Genomic DNA, 23,321 nt, shown 5'->3' with positions numbered 1-23,321 from the left:
TTACTGATAACCTTCATTATATCATTTAATCCTCCCAACCCCTATTAGTTACTACCATTATTCTCATTTTACACCTGAGTCAAGTGAGGTTCAGTAAAGCTATGCAATTTCCTTCAAATTGCTCACCTACTAGAGCTTAGATTTGAACCCAGGCTTAATTCTAGAATTGGAGTTCCCAAAACTGCCTCTGTGTAAAGCTGACTTCTACAAACTTACCATTTGGAACCTCTTTTCTGCATAACACCAACTAACAGCACAAAGAAACAGGGTTCCCTGGAGCACAGTTTTGGAAATAATGATTTAAAGCTATGGTTCTCAAACACCAAAACAGATAATCTCTCTGAGAAGACCATAATGAAATGAAAAAAATAATGACAATGTAATAAGTCTTTCCTAAAGTGAAACTTTCCCACACTTAAAGGACTGTCCTTTATTCCAAAACCATGTTCTCATACTTTTTTGAGAGTGAGTACATATAAATTGCAGACAACCATATGCCTGGAATTCCCAAATTATTTCTGAAACTTTCTTGTTTGAAACATAAAGCCTACGGACCACTAGTTAAAAGCATTACCTTTTTTTTCTATTCCAAGACTAGAGTTCAGGATTATGGAAAACATCTGTATAACCTGGGAGGGAAATAGTTTCTGTTTTAAGATTGTGAATCTAACTGATAATGAACTAATACTTTTTTCTTGCCATATGCTTACATATAAAAGAAAAAGCATTTCATGTTAGCAGAGTCTTCATTACAAAAAAGAACAAGAATACTTAATCTAGTTTTACACTATGAGGGGCTGAAATGCAAAAACCATTCTCCCCCTTTTGCTCATTTATTATAATCCCTGCTGTACAAGATGAATATAAATGTAACCCTCTGCCTTTTTCTCAAAAGTACAGTAACTCCAACTGCTAAGTCTACTAACAGGCTTCTTTTTCTACTTAGAACTTCAATCAAAAAAAACTTTAATAATCAGAGGGGCACATTTATTAGAAATAATGCCATAAAAACTTTGAGTATCAATGTGACTAAGAGTAATCTTGCAATGAAATGCTAAATAGTGAAAATCCACTTCTCCCTTTCTAAAGAATTTTTTTAATGACACAAATCCCAGATGATTGTGTTTGCTATCTGCTGCAACCTTAGCTTTCATTTAACCTTTTTTTAAAAAGCCAATTACTTCTAATGCAAACTGCAGATACTACCCCTCCCCCTCAAAGAAAAAAATTTATGAAAGAACAACTAAATACAACATATCGACTGTTGTAAGGCACAGCAAAGACTCTGATATTTTTACTTAAAAAAATGGTTTTTGGTAAAAGTCAGTCATTCTAAACAAGAATAAGAAAAACAAAGGTTAGGGTGACCTGCTCAAACTCATGAAAAGCCGTGTACATTCTGGAAAGGCCTCAGCACAGCGGAATGGTTAAGCATGTGAGCTGTGGAGTTAGACAGATCTGGATTAAAGGGCCTCTTATGCTTTGTGATCTTAGCAAGTTACCTCACTTTTCTGAGCCGTAGAGTTTCCTCATCTGTAAAAATGGAGATAATGGTGATACCTAGATCCTAGGATTGTGATTCATAAATACCTCATACTTCCCTCCTGAGATCAGGGTTTACAAGAACCAATCAAAACTGTAAACTGGATACAGCTTGGGAACTCCATCCTACTGTTCACATGAAATCATGTGCACAGTTTCCATGTACTGTGAAGTATGAGGGTTCAGAAATTCAGCATGGATTGTGCAAGGTTTTACATTCTCCAATAAGCACAAAATTTTAAAGATATGGGGCCTAAAAAATACTGTCTGTCCTCTTCTCCAATCAAAATGCAGATCTGTTTCCCAGTGAATTCTTCTGTACTTCCTAAGACCTATAACAAGGCTTCAGCTTCTCTAAGTCAGCTCAAGAGAAGAGATTCTGGAGATTTTGAATGGAAATTCCACGAAAGTTCTGGACTCTTTCTCTTGAATATTTACGCACCACGAGGGGCTTAAAAGAACTCGAACACCATTCTCATGGTCCACGGCTCTTGGAAGCTGGGGCAATAACAGCTCTATTCAGGCTCTGTATATGAACTGCTCCCAAACAGGTATATGCCATAAAAAAGTGACAGTGAATGATAAAAGTGGACAAACACAGCAGCCTTCTTATGTGAAACCATTTCTTCTCTCCATTATTTCCTTCTAACTCAACAAGTTTCTTTAATACTAAGTGAAGTCTTGGTTTAAGACTAATGGATTTTATTATTTTGAAGACTCTCCCCTTCAAAATAGACAGTTCAAGAATATTTAATAAGACCGCATTCTGCAATTCTGAAGAATGAGTTTTCTTTTATCATCTAAGGAACTCATTAGAGCAGTGGGTCAGCAAACTTTTCCTGTAAAGAACCAGACAGTAAATGCTTTGGGTTTGGTGGGTCATATGGTCTTTGTTGTGTGTAGTCAATTCTGCTGATCATTGTATGCAGCAAGCAGCCACGCACAAGTAAATGAATGCCCGTGGCCACGTTTCAGTAAAATTTACTATGGACACTGACATCCAAATCTCATATAATTTTCACATTTTATGAAATCTTTTGAGTTTTTATTTCAACCAATGCAATGCAAAAACCATGCAGGCAAGATCTGGACCACAGGCTGCAACTGGAGAAAACTCCCTGCTACAGGAGGGTCTTTCTGGGTCTCCAGGGCTCCTTCACCTATGGGTTAATAGGTGAGGAGTCGAGCACAGGATCTGTCAACAAGGACACTGTCCACTGTCATGATAACGCTGATTTTCATCTATGGAGGTGTTTCTTAAGTGTGGGCGATCTGTAACCAAATCACCTGATTGCTCCTTACATGTGCATTAATGTTCAACAAGCACCACGTGATGCTGAGGAAGGGAACTTGGATTTTTACCGATTCCTGTCTGAGGCTTGGTTTAGATCTCCATGTAAGATATAAGCAGACTGCAAGTATTGCCATCTGCAGAATCCTTACAAGCCCACAGACAGGATCAGAAGTGGTAGCCTGACTTGCCTGAAAAAAAAAGATGCAGAACACAAAAAGGCTCCGTTTTGCAGGAAATTAGTTGAAGTCCATGTAAGCAGAAAAAGAAAAACAAAAGAAATAATATGCTTCAAAATAATTCATTGTGGGGACCAGGGCAGAGATGAAGCAAGATTGGGATATGACTCATTAGTTGCTGAAACTCTGTGATGGATACAAGGAGAAGCATTAAAATATTTTCTCTACTTTCTTATGTTTCAAATTGTCCGTAAGAAACAGCTGAGGAGAAAAGCAGATAAGAGAAACCCTAGAGAAAAATAGAAATGTTCTCTACTTCAGCAAGAGGGCATTGTACCTACAATGTAATGCATTTAACAGTAAAATACTTCAAAAACACCTATTTGTTTTCCATTAATTAACCATGAACCATTGTTTTCCCCTAGGAAAGAAAAAAGGTGGTATTGTGTTTACTCAGTCTGTTTACTGAGACTACCCAACTCTCTAGCAAGCTTGTTTTTGTTTTTGTTTTTTGAAATCTAGTTGCCTACAGGAGCCAACCACAAACTTTTCCATCTTGCTCCAGGCTCAATCACAATCCTTGTCTAATTACAACAAGGAAATCACCTGTCATCAAGTGTGGACATCCGACTGGGTTGCCATTCTACTTCCTTGCCTAAATATCAGAGATAAGAGAGGTTATGTCCTGTCTGCACACTTTCTGGTAAGTGTAAATGGAGCACTAAATCCAGTCAGGACAGAGTAACAAAAAGTGCTGAAAGCTTCTGGCCTCCTCTTGGGCTATAAAACAACACCCCCACCACCCCCCAAACACACACAGAATACTACCTTCCTTTAGAGTCACAATACAATGAAAAATTGGTGATCTGAACCACTTACAGTAGAGTAACTCAGTTCAATCTTCACTACTCATTCATTTTGGGGGCAAATATTTACTGAGCACAAGGATGTGCTGGAGCTGAATATGCCTTCACCAACAACGCCCTTGCCCTCAGGGATCTTACTCCCTAAACAAGAAGTCATCACATAAAATGCAGAGTTTCAAATGCTGACACTTAAAAGTGCAGAAAGAAAAAGTACAGGGTACCTTAATACCATACAACATTTAGACAAGTTATGGGCAGCTTCCCAAAGATGTCATTTTTCCAATTCCATGTTGATTCCTCAATGACACCATATAGTTTGTAACATCTGCTGTCAAACTAAGGAATTTAAAGTTTTTATTGTTTAAGGCTCTCTAAACATTCAGGCACTAATACAGAAATCCTAATCAGTTATTTATGCCAGTTAACTTAATCTAAACATAATTTTGTTAAATTTCACAAATCCAAAATTTGTGGAAGTCCAGAATTTCACAAATCACCTTGTGGGGAAAAAAAGGTAATTTGTCTTTTTAGTTTAGTCATTTCAAAAAAGTCAACAGGGCGCAGTGGCTCACAACTGTAATTCCGGCACTCTGGGAGGTCGAGGTGGGTGAATCGGAGTTCAAGATCAGCCTGGCCAGCATGGTGAAACCCATCGCAACTGAAAAAACAAAAATTAGCCAGGAGTGGTGACAGGTACCAGCTACTCCGGAGGCTGAGGTAGGAGAATTGCTGAACCTGGGAGGCAGAGGTTTCAGTGAGCTGAGATCGTGCCAGCTCCACTGCACTCCAGCCTGGGCAACAGAGTGAGTCTGTCTCAACAACAACAACAGAAAGTCAAAATGTATTACCAATTTCTTCCCACCAAAATTAATCACACTAACAACTAGCAATACAAATTACAGAGTAGGATAAGGCAATACAAATACAAAAATGCAAACGAAAAATAGGTTGACATCTGAACGATAATCAAATTTTGTCTTAACATTTGCCTACTTGTGCTAAATGGCAGAAGAGGGATGATAAACTACCTAACCATAAATAATTTCCCTCTATCTAAATCAAGAGTTCCAACCTTCTGCCACAGCATTAACCCTTGGGTAGTCTTGCCTGAAAGGAGTTGGTCAAAGTAAGTTACAAGAGGAAAAAGTAAAAAGAAAAAAAGGAGAGCCTAGCTTAGCAGTTTTGAATTTTAGGGGTGGGGATGTGTAAATGATCCTTTTGAGAATCTAAGAGAAGCTGTGAACACCTACCCTAGAAAACTGACATATTTTATTCTGCATACCATTTCAGGGAAACTACGACCCTCTGAAGTGTATTCAAAGGTCACAGATTTAAAAACACCATACTTAGAAACACAGAATTAAGAAGTCGGGCTTAAGATTATCAGCAGTATAAAGAGTTAAAAGAAATTAGTGGGTACTGAGTCATTCACATGTTATCTAATTAAATTTCAACTCCTACAACAACTTTGAGAATTAGATAGTATTACCTTCTAAAGAGGGAAAGTATATTCAGAAAGATGAAATAACTAACTGCAAGGTCAAGCAGTTTTCTCTCACACCCAGGCTTTCTAAACCATAGGCCCAAAATTGCAAATTAGAGAATTCAAGTCAAGCGCATGTTCCTAGAGATCGTTCAAGATGAGGAGTTTCTGGCAGGGGTGGTGGCTCATACCTGTTACCCCAGCACTTCAGGGAAGCCAAGGCTAGCGGATCACCTGAGGTCAGGAGTTCGAGACCAGACTGGCCAATATGGTAAAACTCCATCTCTATTAAAAATACAAAAATTAACCAGGTGTGGTGGTATGTGTCTGTAATCCCAGCTACTCCAGAGGCTGAGGCCAGAGAATCGCTTCAATCCAGGAGGCAGAGGCTACAATGAACTGAAAACTTCCCACTGCACTCCGGCCTGGGGGACAGAGTGAGACTTGTCTCAAAACAAAGAAACAAACAAACAAAGAAACAAACAAAAAAAACGCGTTTCTGACTTCCAGCGATTCGTTCACACGATCAATTTATCTACATATTTATATATTTCTTCAATTTAACCAGAGAAATCAGTATGAATTTTCCTTCAAACATCTTTTCTTGGTAGCAGATAATCTTAACCAGACAATGAACAATGATCTAATTAGTTTTGATAATATTAAACATTTTCATTTCTGAAGCAGCCTGTAATGGCCTGCAAGGAGAACATAAAGGTCCACTGAGTGAGTGCTGGACATACTCAAGCTTAGATTTTAAAACATCCCCAGAAAATCCACAACACATCACAAACAAATGAACAACTGACTGAATTTAAAACTTCAGTCTCCACTCAGAAACACGTCTAAGTTTCAAGTGGCCTGATAGCTACAGCATCCTCTAAATGGTTAGAGCAGCTTTAAAAGGGGAAGGAAGGGAACCCTTAAAAAACACTAACAAGATCCATGTCCCCTTTGTACCTCAAGCAGGTAGTTTAAGGCCTTCGATCTTCCTGGAAAACCTGCTGATAAATGCATCTCCACGGGAAATAACACGTACAGCAAAAATTAGGTACAGTCCCCTTAATCTGGTTGGATCCCTGTCCAGATCACAACACCCAGTGAAACATTAATACGCTTAACTCATCCTTTACAGCAGAATTATTGACAATTAGAATCTTGTTTTCACACAGATTTAGAAACCCTTTATGGGAAATTATCCACACCCAGAGAATGAAAACTAGGAACAAGAGTGGGTCAGGTCCTCTAAAGCTATACACCAACTGCTTCCTATGCGAGTTGCTACCTAGTGATTTTAATTTTTTAAGCCCAGGCAGGTTGCCAATTCAACACTAAAACCGGACTAGCAACTGATTTTTCCTATTGCAACATCATCAACAAATCCTGTGCTTTCCCTCGCTTTCCTTTACCCTCAAACAGCAATTCTCATTTTAAAAATCGACTAAGTTGTTCTATAATCTGTTCCAACAGGACGCTCTCATCAAGCTGTCACTGGTATTACTCTTCCTCCCAGTGCGAAGATGCCAACAAGCGGCCAATTCAGAAAAAAACTAAACAGAATTAAGTGAAGAAAAAGCAGGTGTGAAAAACAAGAAGGAAATGTGAAGACAGTAACAATGGGCAAACTAAGGCCTTTTGTGCAAACAGTTGCCAAAGTTCTACCTATTCTTTGACCATAGACAAAAATTCTGCCAAATTAAATGGCTACAAGTGAGAGAGAAAATTGCATTTGGGGACTATAAACTCAGTATTCCAAACCTCACTCAAAGCCTTGTCCTAACTCACCGAAAAAATAACTTGAAACTGAACCCAAAGTTCACTGGACTTCAGAATTCCTTTCTCACCACGGTATGCCCAGGCCCAGTGCACGTATTAGAGAAAGCTGACCATTCAAAGAAAAAGAAAATCTCAAGGAAAAGTCTGACAGTTTCCAGATACCTGGCCTGACTTTCATTTGGAGGCATACCCTTAGCTATAGCTATTTCCCTAGAGTATCTTTTTATCAAACAGTTTAAAACTAACCAGTAATTAGACCCTGATTTCACTAACTACGGGTAGTAGAGGCTTGTTTTACCAAATTAAGTTCTGGCTTTCTTTCCCCCCTGATCTTGGCGGCTCACAAAAAAATTGACCAATTGCACTCTGGGTTACGACGATCTTTTTGTAGCATCCTCAACTTGTACCTTAACTCCCACAGAAATTAAGACTAAATAGGTAAAGCATCGTCTTTAAGTTCAAAATTCGCTTTGCCTGCCAACAGAAAATATCCCCTAAGCATTTGTGGAAATGTTTTAAAGCTAAGAAATCCTTCCTCTATTCGTGTTTCTCCGTAAGGGGGTCAGAACTGCAGAGATGTAAGTTAAACTTCCCACCGGTTCCCAGTGCTCACCACCAAAAATGCTGCTCCTGCCTGGCCACAGAAGGATTCCGGACGCTCCATATTACAGGAGGGCCCCAAACCAGACTTTCGCAGCACTCTGCTCTCTCCCTCCCTCCTCTCCTCAGGCAGCATCATTACAGGCACGGGGGAAGTCGGTGTCGTGGGCTGAAGTTCCCGGCCCGGGTGAAGCGTCCAGGAAACTTCCCAGGGGTTTGCACAAACTCCATCAGGGGGTCTGGACTCACCTTCCCGACAGAGCCCCATGACTTCGCGGTTTTTCCCAAACTCCTTGAAACTTTCGTCCAATTCTGTCCCTAGGAGATATACACACACAGGAGGAGGGGAGAGGCAGGTCAGTGGCTGGGAGTGTGACGCACGCTCACGCACGCACAGGGTAGGTGTGGGCACCTCCGCGTTCCGCAACCCAGCGAACGATAGCATCTTGGCCCCTCGAGGGGGCGGGTCACAGGACGGGTGCGAGGGGGAGGTGAGGTGGAGGAAGGGGTCGCGGGCTGGGGAGTGAAGAGGGGAAGAGGGCGTGGACACTCACCGTCCTTCCCAGGAAGTTTGGAAGCCTCAACCCACAGATTCCACGACTGTCCCAGCATCACTTCAGGACTGGGCAGGGGCCTGCGCTCCCCGACCGTCGCCATTGCGGCGGCCGAGGTGGAGGCGGCGCCGAGCCCGCCGTCCTCCGGCCGTGGGCGCCGCGGCGGCGGCGGCGACTGCTGCCGCTGGGGCTGCGGAGGCTGCGGAGGCTGCTGAGGCTGCTGCTGCTGCTGCTGCTGCTGCCGAGCGGCCGTGGCCGCTGCTCCGCCCGCCGCCGCCGCGCGGCGCGGCTCCCCCCTGACGTCATCCGCGGCCCGCTCCGACATTCTTTCCGCTCCTACAATGTAACAAAAAAAGGGGGAAAAGAGTCGCGCGGGGGACGCTTTTTAAGGAGGCGCCGGGGAGTTCCGGCGGCGTGCGTGGCCCGCGGACCGGGTGGGGCGCGCTGACAGCGCCCCCCAGCCGCCCAACCCCCTGAGCCCGCCTCCTCGCGGCCACCCTCAGGCCTGGGCGCAAAGTCCGCGGAGCGGACTAGCTTTCGCTTTCGACTCTTGCGGCCCCCGGAGGGAGGGGACCGGCGGCCCGCGGCCCGCCACCGCGGCGCTGGGTCCCCTGCTTGCCTCTGCCCAGGGGACCCGACGCGGAGGCCGGCGCCAGAGCGGCCCCGCTCCAGCCCACCGCCCCACCACAGCAGCCCGTGCGGGGAAGCCCGAGCCGCACCCCAGGTCCTCCGGCTGCCCACCCGGCGGACGCTCGCATCCCCGGGCCCGGCCCGGCTGCCCCGCTCCTTCCTTCCGTCCGCCCGTCAGTCCGAGCGGCGGCGCCCGGCCGGCTCCCTTAAGCGGAGGCGCCTCCCGCCGCCTCCTCCCACTTGCCGGTCCCTCCCTCTTAGCTCGCTCCGGCGAAGTTTGCACGTCAAGCCCCCGGAGTGGAGCCAGGGCGAAGTCGGAAATGCAACCACCTATGGAGGAGTCGGCCGGCTGGCCCCAGGGCAGCGTTGGAGAGGCTGGTGCAGGGGGCACTTTGCCCTCGGCTTGGGGACGGCCGCGCAGTTGTCAAAAGCGTGAATGGGAAGCCGCCGCCAAGCAGACGCTGGGCACGCAGAGAACCTTGGGCTGGTAACGAAGTGCCGCCCAGGTGTCAGCCCAGGTGTCGGGACGAAGTACCCCGTGCGCGCCGCGCTGCCCACACGTGTGCCCCCGACCCGCAACTGGAAGTCACAGTTGTGCGCCCGGGGAACTTGACCTCGTCCATCAAAGAGAGACCATGAGATCAGTGTGAGAGGGAATGGAGGAGAGTGAAACAAACCGAGAGGTTTAATTCGTCTCCATGTTTTAGAGGCACCACCCCAATTTTCGGGCTTCCATTGGTCCTGGAAGTGATTTATTCACCCCAAAAATAAAAATCTGATTCATTTTTAACTCGAGTTATTAGTGCTTCCCTCTTTCTGCTTGTCTTTTCTTGGGCAGGACGAGACACCAGGGATTAGTGGAATATAAGGAATTGCTACAAAACATGTTTAGAAAATACTGTTTTCGGTTAAATTTTGTTCGGTAAATTAAGCATTGGCCCACAAAACGTAGCACCCCTCCCCAACACACACAACATTTGCTTAGTGATAGGCTACAGATGGGAAAATAAAAGGCTACTTAACGACCTAAAGCATTCAGAATACTTGAAACAGTAGCAGACCACACCATTTTCAATTGTGTTAATATTATTACTATTATATGAAATTGATGTGAAAAATTGAAGCCTCAGACAAAAACAATGATTCTAATCAGCATGTTTTACACTGCAGTAGTATCAGCACTCCTGTAACGTGTGTCAGAGATGGGGAGGAAGTGGAATTATTTTTTTCTTTTTTCTTTTTTTTCACCTCAAACATCTGGTGTGACAGAGGTGGCCAACTTGTTGGTCCAACTTGCAGAAACACAAAAAAGTTTACATAAGCATAAAAATTAATAAAGAAATGTTACTGCAACTCAAATATAAGGTGGAACTAGTAGAGCGGGTTTATTTGGGGTTCACAATTTAAAGGCGCGCGCGCGCGCCCACACACACATAAATAATACATATTTTTATTTTAGAAAGATTTAGAAATGTCTGCAAATTTTTTCCCGGAAAAAAATCCAAAAAGTGAAACCATGTTTACTTCCTGTTCTTATCAAAATATCCAAAATAGTAGAAATGATTGGAAAGATTTAATTTTAAAAATCATTTCTAAAGCATTAACTTCCTCCATAAGACTATCAATGAGAAAAATGCACAGGGGTAAAACATATAATTCCCTTGACAGGAATCGAGTTCCCTCCTAACTTTTAACATAGCTTAGATGACCTTTGTGCAGATTTTCAATTTTTCATTCATTCCAAATCACTGTAATATCCGAGTAATTATATGTAAACACTCAACTTCTCTGTTCTCCTGAAGTACATAATTTATTAATTACTTGGAATTTTGAAATTCTACATTTAAGAAAAATAAAAATTTGTATTTTAATGGCATTTGAAGCTTCCATTGAAAAGAAAAGCTTGCAGCCACCAAGCCACATAGATAACGAAGAGAGCTTGCTTGTTGAGTACAGCTCTTCATATTCCTGAAAGTGCAGAGTGAGAACAAAAATAAGGAGAATGGCAAACATAAAGTATGGTCCTACTTCCTCAAGACATTGTTTGATTTTCCTCTTTTTCATGTGAAACTATTTCAAGATTCATTAATTAATATGTCTTGTAGCCAATGGGGATCAACATAGCAATTTAGAGTTCAACTTCTTTCCCAATTCCTGCTTGATACCTCTTTCTTCTTCAAAGTTTTTGATTGGTTTCATAAAGAAAACACAACAGGGCTTAAAATGAAAAAATTAAGTATCCTCTTGGCATTATGATAGTTATTAAGGGAAATTATTACTAAATAGCAGCTACCGATTATTGAGTACCTCAATACTCAAAACTAATAGCAGCTACCAATTATTGACAAATCTCATAAATAAGCACTATAAATAAGTGTCTTATATCAAACTGAGCTCCTTTAGGAAACTTACTATCAAACTGAAGAGGATATGGGGACAAGAGACTGATGAACAATTCATGGCACTGCTCCATCCAGTTCTCTTTTGCTGCAGCCAATTCATTTTACCCACTCTTTCTTCATCCATAAAAAAGTCCTAACCTCCTAGAAATGTTCTGATATCCATAGCTGTTAGAGGTTTCCTTAAAGTTGGAATGAGTCACCAGAAAAAGTCAAAACTACAAGCTGAGACAGTGCATTTGATATATGCATTTTGGCAACTTTAAAAAGTGTTATTTATGAAAAGCACACTGTTGATAAGCAAGAATACAACAGAAAGCCAGTCTTACTTTTATTACCTACAGCCCCACAGTAAAGAACTTGATGACCTCTTACCTAGATAATCCCCTTCCCATACCACCAAATTTAAGAATATTTATATATAAATGTATTTATATATATAAATACATATATACAAGAATATAAATATATATAAAGTGTGTGTGTGTGTGTGTGTGTGTGTAGATGACGAGGTCTCACTATGTTGCCCAGGCTGGTCTCAAATTCCTGAGCTCAAGTAGTCCTGCCTTGGCCTCCCTAAGTGTTAGGATTACAGGCAGGAGCCACCACACCAAGCCAATACAATTTACATTCATTTAATGTGTTATTTTAATATAGTACTCTGCCTGTATAATATCACTCAGTGCTTCCGCCAGTGCATTTCTGAGGATGCCTCGTAACTATGGAACTTCACTGTCTTCACACTGAAGTAATACTCATTTTATAAGGCTTGATTAATGAGCATTCGATTTATCCAACAATTCCTGATTGCCTGCTACAGACCAGGCACTCTACTAGGCACCAGGGTAAACACAAGATAGTAATTTCACTGAGTATGTGAAAAAAGTAGGAAGAAGGGGAAACAATTCATCATAACACTCTTGTGGAAAAAAGCTGTTACCACCAACTAGATCGTATATGGCTTAAGAACTGGGCTGTCAAAGGTGAAGTACTGCAAATTTTGTGCATTTCATTTCTTCCAACGATACATTTAAAATGTGATCTTATCTCATCATCCAAATTTAGGGATGTTCTCAGTAGATGCCAAGAGTAGTAAGTCTCTCTTTACAAAAAGGATTCTTTGCACTCATAAAATGTTTTGTTCAAAGGCCAAAGGTATCACAAACCAAAAATCAAAAAGGTTGACCTTTCCAACATTAAATCCAGTTTAATGTAAAAAGGCTAAAACTACCCAAAACATTTCTAAGATACAAGATCCTACACAACCATTTTTTAATTGGAAAAAAACCACCAGTCCCAATACAACATTTTAATAAACTTGAAAAACAGTAACTACAGTATATTTATCTGCGTAAATTACAGGGTTTGTAACAGAGATTCTCCATTATCAACCCCAAAGAACTGAAGTCATTTCAGTAACAAGAAACTCAGATCCACTAAATTAGGATTGTGTTGGCTTTGGTTTCTTCATATCCTCCTAAAATTGGCTGAGCCTTTGTTCAAATCCTCTCTCACTCCTCTGACCAAATCTTTTCCTTTCCTTCTTTCTTCTCCAAAGAGAGCCATGGCAGTATTCTGCACAAGGGCAAGCCTTTCCTTAACTGTGCTCCTTCTAGTGAAATACCTTACAGTTTGTCATGAATATCAGTATTCCAGTAGAGGGAGAACAGTGAAAGAGTAAATTGAATTCATCAGCTCAGTGGCTGGAATTGACAGCCGTCAAGTGCAAAATTAGGAATAATGACAGTTGCAACAGTGAGGACTTAAAGACATAAATAGCTTTTTGAAAACTTAACCTGTACACATACTCATTCTACAGTAAAATGTATCACTTGCTAAATATATCAAAGCCTTGAATTTTTTAAGTTTTCTTAATCATATGTGTGCATGTACATATGAATTCTCCCAAAGAAACATTCACCACTAATAGTAAATTGTTTGAAAAGAGAAGAAAATTTTAAAATACACATATTAAAGGTAATAAATTATAACAAAAAAGCTAATTAATAATGCCTAGCATTTCTAAGGATTTCAAACTGGCTTGTAGTTTTATGACAAACTTGATTTGAAATGTTGATTTAAAGTCCATAGGCTGAGGAGTTTTTTAAAAATAGAAGGTTTTTAGTTATAGAAAAGGAATGGAGTCTGGGCATGATGGACTGATGCCTGTAATCTCCGCACTTTGAGGGGCCAAGGCCCAGGAGTCAGAGATCAGTCTGGGCAACACAGTGGGCATCATCTCTAGTAAAAATTTAATTAAAACAAAAACAAAAACAGCCAGACATGCAGCATGTGCCTGTAGTCCCAGCTACTTGGGAGGCTGAGGTGGGAGGATTGCTTAAGTTTGGGAGACTGAGGCTTCAGTGAACTGAGATCATGCCACTGTGCTCTAGCCTGGATGACAGAGCAAGACTCTGTTTAAAAAAAAAAAAAAAAAGACAAAGAATGGAAAATTTGAACCAATATTCAGCTATAAAAGGAAGTTGACTGCCTCAGTTGCCATGAACTGCAGATTAAACACATTGTTACACATAATTTCCTCTATACCTTTGCACTGACAGTGCTTTCACTGAAGTGGCAGTAAATATCACCATTTTTTGGGCTCAGCCATTAAGAGCATGGGTTCTAGGGCCTCTCTGTCCAGGCTGGATCCCACTTCTACCACTATGAGCTGTATAACTCTGGGAAAATCACTTAGCCTCTCTGTACCAGTTTCTACATCTATAAGAGTATGAGAAAAATTAAGAAATTAACAATGCAAAAGCACACTATGTCAGCTATTATTATTGGCACCATGCTTGTCACATAGTAAGCCCTAATTCTAATCTATGTATGCTATACTATCAGATCAATCTTGCTGAAGTATGGCTTTAGCCATGTTCGTGTTTACTCTAACATTTTTAGGGGCTCCCCACTGAAGTAAATAAAAACTTCTAGCATTCAAGGTCCTCTACAGTCTGCCTTGCCTCAACTCCACCACTTCTAAAGTGTTCAATTGCCTCCTACAGGTAAACTATGGTCCAGCCCACATGACAAATTCAGAACTTCAAACATGCCCCTAACCCAAACCCATCCAAATACCAGCTTCCAAGCCTTCACTCAAATAGGTCATTCCATCTGTAACAGTTTCCCTCCCATAGCTGAAATCCTACTGTTCAATCAAAGTTCTTCCACAAATTCCATTTCTTTAACAAACTCTTTCCTGAACCCTCAAGGCACATGGGAACTCGTTCCCACCTTTTTAACACAGGGTTTCATGGATTAGAGTTAAGAGTATATGCTCTGAAATCAAGGTGACAATGAGACATACATTTAGTCTCCCAGAGATCAACAGTTTGCATTCCCAAAATAAGGGTGTTATTTGGAACCCGGAAACCACCTTCCCACCAACCATAGGATGAGTTTTAACCATGTCTCCAAACTGGTCAGCAAAATGCCTTTGGGTGGAACCCAAGGACTAACACTGCAGGTGTGTTAGTATAAGAGGGAAGGAACAACACAGATGTTTCTTCCTCCCTTCCTCAGCCAAGGTCCAGCTCTAAGCAAAGCCACAGATCCAGCAAACATAGCACCCTTCATTTTCCACGTTCCTTCTTTGCGCTGTGATGCAGGAGCCTATCTGGGTTTGTACTGCTTCTCAAAAGAGACTGTTCTACAAAAACTTGCATTTCCTTTCTATCTCCAAAGTAAAGCTTTCCTTTTCTTGATAGAGGTAAAGGCCTGCAGATTTAACTATTTTTCACTAATGTGTGTGAATGACTATGAATGAATACAGTTCTCTATACTGACCTTACCCCAAATGACTTCTAGATGTACTGGTCCATAAACCTTTCTTTCTAGTAACACGCAATTACTAACTACACTCTCATGGCCATTCTGATTTTAAAGGACATCATCTATGGCTCAAGGCAAATATTTATATTCACCAATTTATTTTTTTATTTTAACCAATATTCTCTTTTGTTCAACATAAAATCTTCAAAACCTGGAGACCTTAATCCTCTGTCCACTTCCTACTCTATGCCTCCATGTCTACATTAAGGTGTTCTAATTGAAGGAACTTCAGGAACGAAAAAGGGGAACCAAAACAAAACTGCTCCTGGTAAGAAATCTGCCTTTTCTGCCTTTCAGAGCTCACTTCATCTCTTCAGAAAACAGCTGTTTTCAAAAAGCATAAGGATTTTTCCTAAAGGTTTCTGGGGCAGTGGCAGCAGAGCAGCAATCACAAGTGGGCAGTTAGTAGACTGGAATTTAACTTACCAGGTCATTTCTTTTTAAAAACGGAGCCAAATGGGTAAATTCAACTTCATCAAATTAAACTTCTGTGTTTCAAAGGATACCACCAAGAAAATGAAAACCCCCAGAACCTACACATTTTTGCAAATCATACATCTGATAAGGGACTTGACTCTAGAATGTAGAAAGAACTCTTCCAGCTCAGTAAATTAACAACAACAGCAACAAAAGAAGTTCAACGTCATTAGTCATTAGGAAAATGCAAATCAAATTCAGAGATACCACCTCTCACCCACTAGGATGGCTGTAATAAACGACAATAACAACAAAAGAACAGAAAATGAAGAGTGTTAGCAAGGATATGAAAAAACTGGAATCCTCAGACATTGCTGGCAGGAAAGTAAAATTGTACAGCCACTGTGGAAAACAGTGGTAGTTATTCAAAAGGTTAAACACAGAATTAATATACGATCCAGCAATTCCACTTTTAGATATATACTCAAAAGAACTGAAAGCAGAATCTCAAACAGATACTTGTACACTAATACTCTTTAGCAGCATTATTCCCAAAAGCCCACATGTCCATCAACAAATGAATAAACAAACTGTGGTATATCTATACAAAGAATATTATTGCCAGGCACGGTGGCTCATGCCTGTAATCCCAGCACTTTGGGAGGCCGGGTGGGTGGATCACGAGGTCAAGAGTTCAAGACCAGCCTGGCCAACACAGTGAAACCCCATCTCTACTAAAAACATAAAAAAATTAGCCAAGGATGGTGGCACGTGACTGTAGTCCCAGCTACTCAGGAGGCTGAGGCAGGAGAATTGCTTGAACCCAGAGGTTGATGTAAGCCAAGATCATGCCACTGCACTCCAGCCTGGGCAACAAAACGAGACTCCATCCCCTCCACCAAAAAAAAAAAAAAAAAAAAAAAAAAAAAAAAAAAATTTATTCACCTATAAAATGAATGAAGCACTGATACATCATGCTCCAACATGAATGAATCTTGAAAACATCATGCTAAATGAAAGAAGACAAATAGGTCACACAGTATATGATTTCATTTAGGTAAATTATCCAGAATAGGCAAATCTATAGAGAGAGAGAGCAGATTAGTGGTTTCTAGGAGCTGAAGGAAGAGAAGATGGAGGACTGCTTAGGAATGGGATGGGGTCTCCTTTGTGGGTGCTAAAAATGTTTTTGACCTAGATAGAAGAAACAGTTATACAATACTGTAAATACACTAAAAACCAATGTACAGTTTAAAGGAGTAAATTTATGGCATTTGAATTACATCTCAATAAAGCTAATTTTTAAGCCAATATTAAAACTTGAAAAATTTCACCAAAAATTCCAGATTGACTTTTCTTGAAAAAAAAAGAAAAACCCTAAGTAAAATCTGACACCACCAACCACAGCATTCCTCATGGGAACCATGAGTTGGAGATGAAGCTGGTCCTGGAACCCATCTCTGCCACCACCTAACTCTGGATGTTGGCAGGATAATTTTTTCATCTGTACCTCAGTTAGCTTGTCTGCAAAAGGAAGGTAACAATAATATCTACCTCATCAACTTATAAAAAGTCAATAAATTAATATGTTCAGAATAGTGCCTAGCACATATTAAGTGCTCAGTATGTGTTAGCTACTCTTAGATTTTACAACAACTCATCCTCTAACAGAGGTATGTGGCCTTTACTTTTCTACTTTTGGGGTTTTTTTTACAAATAAAATAGCATATAATATAATGGTCCAAAAGAAAGAAGTACAAAAACAGACAAAATAAACATTTCTTAAAGAAACATGCAAAATACTATGAATAATATGTGCTTATTTTTCTGAAAAAGTGATGATGATGATGATGATGATGATGATGATGATGCTAAGTCTATGCAAAAAACCATCTAGATTACTCTGGATGTACCATATGAGGTAAAGAATTAATGGTGCTTTAATTCTTAAAGGAACTTTTTATTAACATACCTATTTATATAATATTTTGATTTTTTATCAACAGTTTTATAGTAAGGATGATTATTTTAAAAGATGATTATCCTTTTATAAGGATTTTTTTAGAAGAAGAAGAAACTCTAAACTAATATTGAAACTTTTGTGACATTGTCACAAAACTCTTATTAGGTGAGTAGCAAGGGCACAGACTGATAAAACTACAGGCCACTTCCTTTGCTTGAATCCCAATCTTTAGCTGGGATTCCCAGATCACCAACCTCTTTGAGTTTTCTTCTTCCTCATGGAGTATATGGTGCTGTATTTACAGTTGCTAAACTCCTTGGCCAGTCAATATCTAGCCAAACCTTTTCCCACCCTTAGCATCCACCATTCCCCCTTACAAAGACTCCACTCTAGCTAAACCAGCTTCTCACATCCAAGACATAAAGTACACATTCCTGAAATTCTTTCTAAATGCTGTATTTTTTAATACAATCCACATAACATTCACCATTTTCTTTCTTTTTCTTTTTTTCAATTTAATTTTTTTTTTTTTAATTTTTTAAATAAAGACAAGGTTTCACCATGCTCGTCAGGCTGGTCTTGAACTCCTGACCTCGGGTGATCCACCCGCCTTGCCCTCCAAAGTGCTTGGATTACAGGCGTGAGCCACCACGCCCGGCCAATTCACCATTTTCATCATTTTATTATTATTTATTTATTTTGAGACAGGGTCTCACTCTGTTGTCCAGGCTCAAGTGCAATCCAGCTAGTGCAATCATGGCTCACTACAGCCTCAACCTCCAAGACTCCAGTGATCTTCCCACTTCAGCTCCCAAGTAGATGAGACAGACTACAGGCACATGCCACCACACCTAGCTAATTTTTTTGCTTTCTTGCTGAGATGGGGTTTCAAATGTTGCCCAGGCTGGTCTCAAACTCCTGGACTCAAGTAGCTATCCTGCTTTGGCCTCCCAAAGTGCTGGATTTACAGGTTTGAGCCACTGCACCAGGCCTTTAACCATTTTAAAGTGTACAATTTAATGACATTTAATAGATTCACAATGTAGTACATCCAACATCACTGTATAGTTCCAGAACATTTTCATCACTCCAAAAGGAAACCCTGTACTCATTAAGCAGTTACTGCCCACATTCTCTCCCCAACTCCCGAAAACTACATCTGCTTTCTGTCTCTATGGATGTGCCTATTCTGAATATTTCATATAAATGGAACCACATAATATATGGTCTTTTGTATTTTGTTTCCTTCATTTAACAAAATGTTTTCAAGCTTTATCCATGCTGAAGCATGTTATCAATACTTTTTTCTTTTTATGGCTAAATAATATTCCACTGTGTAATATACACACACACAATGGAATACTATTCAATCTTTAAAAAGAAGGAAATCCAGCCAGATGTGGTAGCTCACAACTGTAATCCTAGCACACTGGAAGGCCAAGGTGGGAGGAATACTTGAGCCGAGGGTTCAGGAATTCCAAACTAGCCTAGGCCAGAGACCCTTGTCTCTATTTTTTTTTTTTTTTTTTTAAAGGGAACTCTTGTCATTTGCAGCAACATAGGTGAACTTGGAGGATATTATGTTAAGTGAAACAAGCCAGGCCCAGAAAGACAAACAGCATACAATCTCACTTACATGTGGAATCTTAAAACGTTGAATTCATAGAAGCAGGGAATAGAATGGTGGTTACCAGAGGATAGAGGTAAGGGGTTTAGGGAGAGTTAGTCAAAAGGTACAAAATTTCGGTTAGGAAGAAGGAGTTCAAGAACTCAACTGCAAAACATGCTTACTATAGTTAATAACAATGTACAGCATTCTCATAAATTACAAAGAGACTAAATAAGTGCTCTACAATCAAAAAATGATAAGCATGAGAAGTAATGCCTAAGTTAATTAGCTTGATTTAAGCCACTGCACAATGAATACATATTTCAAAAGAATATACTGTACATGATTAACATATCCAATTTTTACTTAAGACAAAATAAATGTCAATTCAGTGGCAGTGATATTTGTCCTTTCAATATACTAATTTATCCCCAGTGCCCAGAAGAGAACATAGCACATAGGTTGGCATCCAATAGGTCTTTGTTGAACGAACAGATAATAGGCCTACAATCTGTTGATGCTGAGAAGGGGTTGCCACATTAGATAGATCATGGACTGGATGGTTTCTCACAGTTCCACCTAGCTTACTTTATTCCCCTCCCTGGTCTCTCTGGCCTCTACAGACTTTTGAATTTGTGACTCCTCTTCTTTCTCTGCCTCTTGGTCATTTACTTCCTGACATCATAATAATCTTTTCATTGGTATAATATTCAAAAAAGCACAAGTCATCACTGTATTCCATATAAATCACCTCCTAGTCTTCTTTTCCTCCCAGGGACCATCTCCATGCACACATCTCCATTCCTAGTTTATGGAAACTCCATAAATAAACTAGGCACTAAGGAGCTCCTCTGGCATTCTGCCAAACATGTTTCCTTCTAACTTCTCCCAATACCTCTCCATTGTTAGTGACTGGACACCATAGAGGAAAGCCTGTTTCTCTCTTCTGTGGCACCTTGCAGACATGACACAATGAGCAACATTCAATGCGATGACTTCAGTGATCACTGAAAGGTATCCCTGCATTATGGCCCTTCAGCTTTAGTCCAGAAAATTTTAAGGGACGGTTTATAAGGTGAAGACTTCATAGCTTCCCAAACTCTTGTTCTTTTAAACATCTAAACCGTACTAAAACATATTTTGTGAAGCTGTTTCAGATTGATATTGGTAAAAACGTTATCTTTCACATGTTGTCTGAAATGCTACCATTTTTGCTACAGTTGCCTAAAACCTGATTGTGGCATCACATTTATTGGCTAAGTATGTAAGATGATTGATTCCAGGGGCTGAAACTCCTTTGGTCTTGTTTCAATTCTGTTCTGTTTTATTCTTTAATGATTCATCTTAAACTGCACCTTAACTTATAAGCTATCATTCCTTTCAGAAGTAAGAAGATAATTTTTTTTTATTTGCTTCTTTTTAAAGATAAGGTCTTGCTGTTGCTCAGGCTGGTGTGCAGCAGCAGCAACATCATTCGCCTCAAGCTCTTGAGCTCAAACGATCCTTCCACCGCAGCCTCCTGAGTAGCTGGCATGCACCAACATGCTTGGCTAAGTTTTAAATTTTTTTTGTAGAGATGGGGATGTAGCTATCTATATTGGCCAGGCTGCTCTCAAACTCCAGAGCTCAAGCAATCCTTCCACCTCAGCCTCCCGAAGTCCTGGGATTACAAGCATGAGCCACTATATTCAGCCTTTTTTTTTTTTTTAATCAAATTTCCTCCAGGAATTTCCTGCTTCATATCATGTGAAACTTCGTCACTACCCTCCCCAAACAATAAACGTACAATGGTGCACATCCAGTGAGAAACTTCATTCACGTGCCAAACATTGGAGGCTCATGCCTATAATCCCAGCACTTTGGGACGCCAAAGGCAGGCGGATCACCTGAAGTCAAGAGTTCGAGACCAGCCTGGCTAACATGATGAAACCCCATCTCTACTAAAAATACAAAAATTAGCCAGGTGTAATGGTATGCACATGTAGTCCCAGCTACTCAGGAGGCTGAGACACAAGAATCACATTAACCTAGGAGATGGAGGTTGCAGTGAGCCAAGATCACGCCACTGCACTCCAGCCTGGGTGACAGAGTGAGACACTGTCTCAAAAAAAAAAAAAAAAAAAAAAAAGAAAAGAAACTCCATTAATGATGGCTGCTATTTTTGTAATGATCGGAGACTGCTCATTACCACAGAGCTCTCTGGCAGCCTGGGCAAAGGCACTGGGCCTAGAAGGTGTCCCTGAAAAACGTTTGACTGTTTTACAATCTTGCTTAGGATCTCCCCTGCCCTAAGCAGCTGGGTCTACATTACAGGGAAAGACAAGAAAACAGGAGCTGGGAGAATGGTGCTGGAAAGAAACAAGAGCACACTTTTGGATCATTTCCCAGAAAAAAGTGGGTATAGACTGGAAGAGAAGGAGGGTTCTGTATCTAAAGTCTTCCTGTAATTTTAACAAATTTGGAGGAGATGTTATCTAGCAGTTTTTGTGTTGAGAAACAAACACATAATAATATCATACTCCTAAATTCATTGTCATTTTATTTCTCTAAGATCATACTCAGGGTCACATTTAACATTTAAGACCTTACTCAGATGCCTTACAATTAAAAAACTATCATCCTGTGGTAAAACTCAAACTCTATTATAATTGGAAGCACTCTATTCAGCTGCGCTTGCTATATCAGAAGAGCCCTTTACCTTTTCTTTGGAGGGTAGGCCAAAAATCCTGATCGATTTAACAATGGATCTTCATCTGCTGCAATTGTGAAAGCTCGTTCTTCTTAATTCTGTTCAGATCTAAAAAAAAAACAGAAAAAAGGCAAATGAATGAAATAGTGGATAGACAAAGCTAATCAGAAACATACAATCTCATTGGGTTGCCAGATATTCCAAAATTATTATATGCACTTCGCGATGTCAAACTGTTAAATTACAAGACATTTTACCAATTTTATAACAAATGCAATTTGTTTTTTTGTTTTTTTTTAACAATGAACTTAATTGGCTATATTTACAATAAACTAAGAACAAATGACTATTCAATATGTACACAGAGTTAGCCTCCTGGGGCTTAAAATCACTATATGTAATTTGCCACTAATGAGTTTCCACTTAATTTTTAAAATGGTGATTCAGAAAGCCTGCTCCTATGAAACCTGTCAAATCACAGATTTTAAAAATACACATTGAGTAAGATCATTATTTGGATGGCTCACGCTGTCCTTATCTCAGCAGTTTATAAAAGCAATTTTTAATACTTCCAACAGGAAACAAAAATTCAATTAAACCATCTTCCTAAAAAGCACAAGGAAACTATGTGCTCCATTATCTCCATAGTTGTATGCATACCTATTTCAGGTAAAAGGTAGCTACTTTTTAATTAATTTGTGGAGGAGCAAATGAGTTAAGGAGTCAAGGAATTACAGAAACCAAAGATAGAAAATAAGCTGGTCTTCAAATCTGACATGCAGCAGAAGAGAAAAAGCAGCAAATATGGGCAATGACACAGCTATGGGACAGATGTTTTCAAGGTACAAAGCACAAGACAGGCTGAGTTCATATGAAAAATTCACTGCTCATATATTTCTCTCCCTATAATCCTCACTGGCTATACAGCAAGATGTGGAGGAGATAACATTGCTTTGCTTAACTTTTATTTATTTTCATGTACTCTAAGATGGTAACCCAAATATTTCTATGGCCTGAGATCCTAAGATAATAATAAAGCATCTCTGAAAATCAGTGGCTAAAATTCTATGCCATGTTTTGAACATTTATTCAGACTTATCTTTATTAGGTCATATTGCTTCCCTCTCACTTTTTAAAAGTGTCCATTTTATTCACTCAAAATGCTATTCAGTAATGCTTAAAATAATTCCTACAATCTTTATAAACCAGATGTTTCTCTTCAGATTTCTAATTTTCCCAGTCTCCTTCCTTTTTAAAATTCCTGATTTCCATTTAGTGCTCCTTTTCTGCCTTATTTCCAATAAAAGCTGTTTTCTTGTTTAACATATCTGTCCTGAACCAAAATGCATTTCTCTGATCCTAAATACTTTATAGCTAAGCAAAAATCACTCAACGCTAATTACAGATTGCCATGATAGACACAGTCAATAAAGATGTTACATTCAAGATAAGCATTCACCACCCTGATGGTGACTCCTTCAGAGTAGAC

At 40.1% G+C, this 23,321-nt stretch overlaps 1 protein-coding gene across 4 annotated transcripts in view; it reads right to left on the bottom strand.

Moving 5' to 3' along the window:
- ATXN7 (ataxin 7) overlaps positions 1-23,321 on the bottom strand; it is a 138,410-nt gene that overhangs the window by 82,669 nt on the left and 32,420 nt on the right. For all 4 annotated transcript variants that reach the window (XM_039477065.2, XM_074404489.1, XM_074404486.1 and 1 more), the window contains exons 2-4: positions 21,842-21,940; positions 8,292-8,627; positions 7,987-8,055 (exon numbers count right to left, since the gene is read on the bottom strand). In XM_039477065.2, coding sequence (XP_039332999.1) covers positions 7,987-8,055; positions 8,292-8,616 — 394 coding nt within the window. In that variant the 5' untranslated portion in view covers positions 8,617-8,627; positions 21,842-21,940. The remainder of the gene's footprint in view (positions 1-7,986; positions 8,056-8,291; positions 8,628-21,841; positions 21,941-23,321) is intronic.

The sequence above is a fragment of the Saimiri boliviensis genome, chromosome 8 (genome assembly GCF_048565385.1).
Source record: "Saimiri boliviensis isolate mSaiBol1 chromosome 8, mSaiBol1.pri, whole genome shotgun sequence".
In the NCBI taxonomy this organism is placed as follows: Eukaryota; Metazoa; Chordata; class Mammalia; order Primates; family Cebidae; genus Saimiri; species Saimiri boliviensis.
The sequence above is the reverse complement of the archived record's forward strand: the minus strand, read 5'-3'. Positions and strand labels throughout refer to the sequence as shown.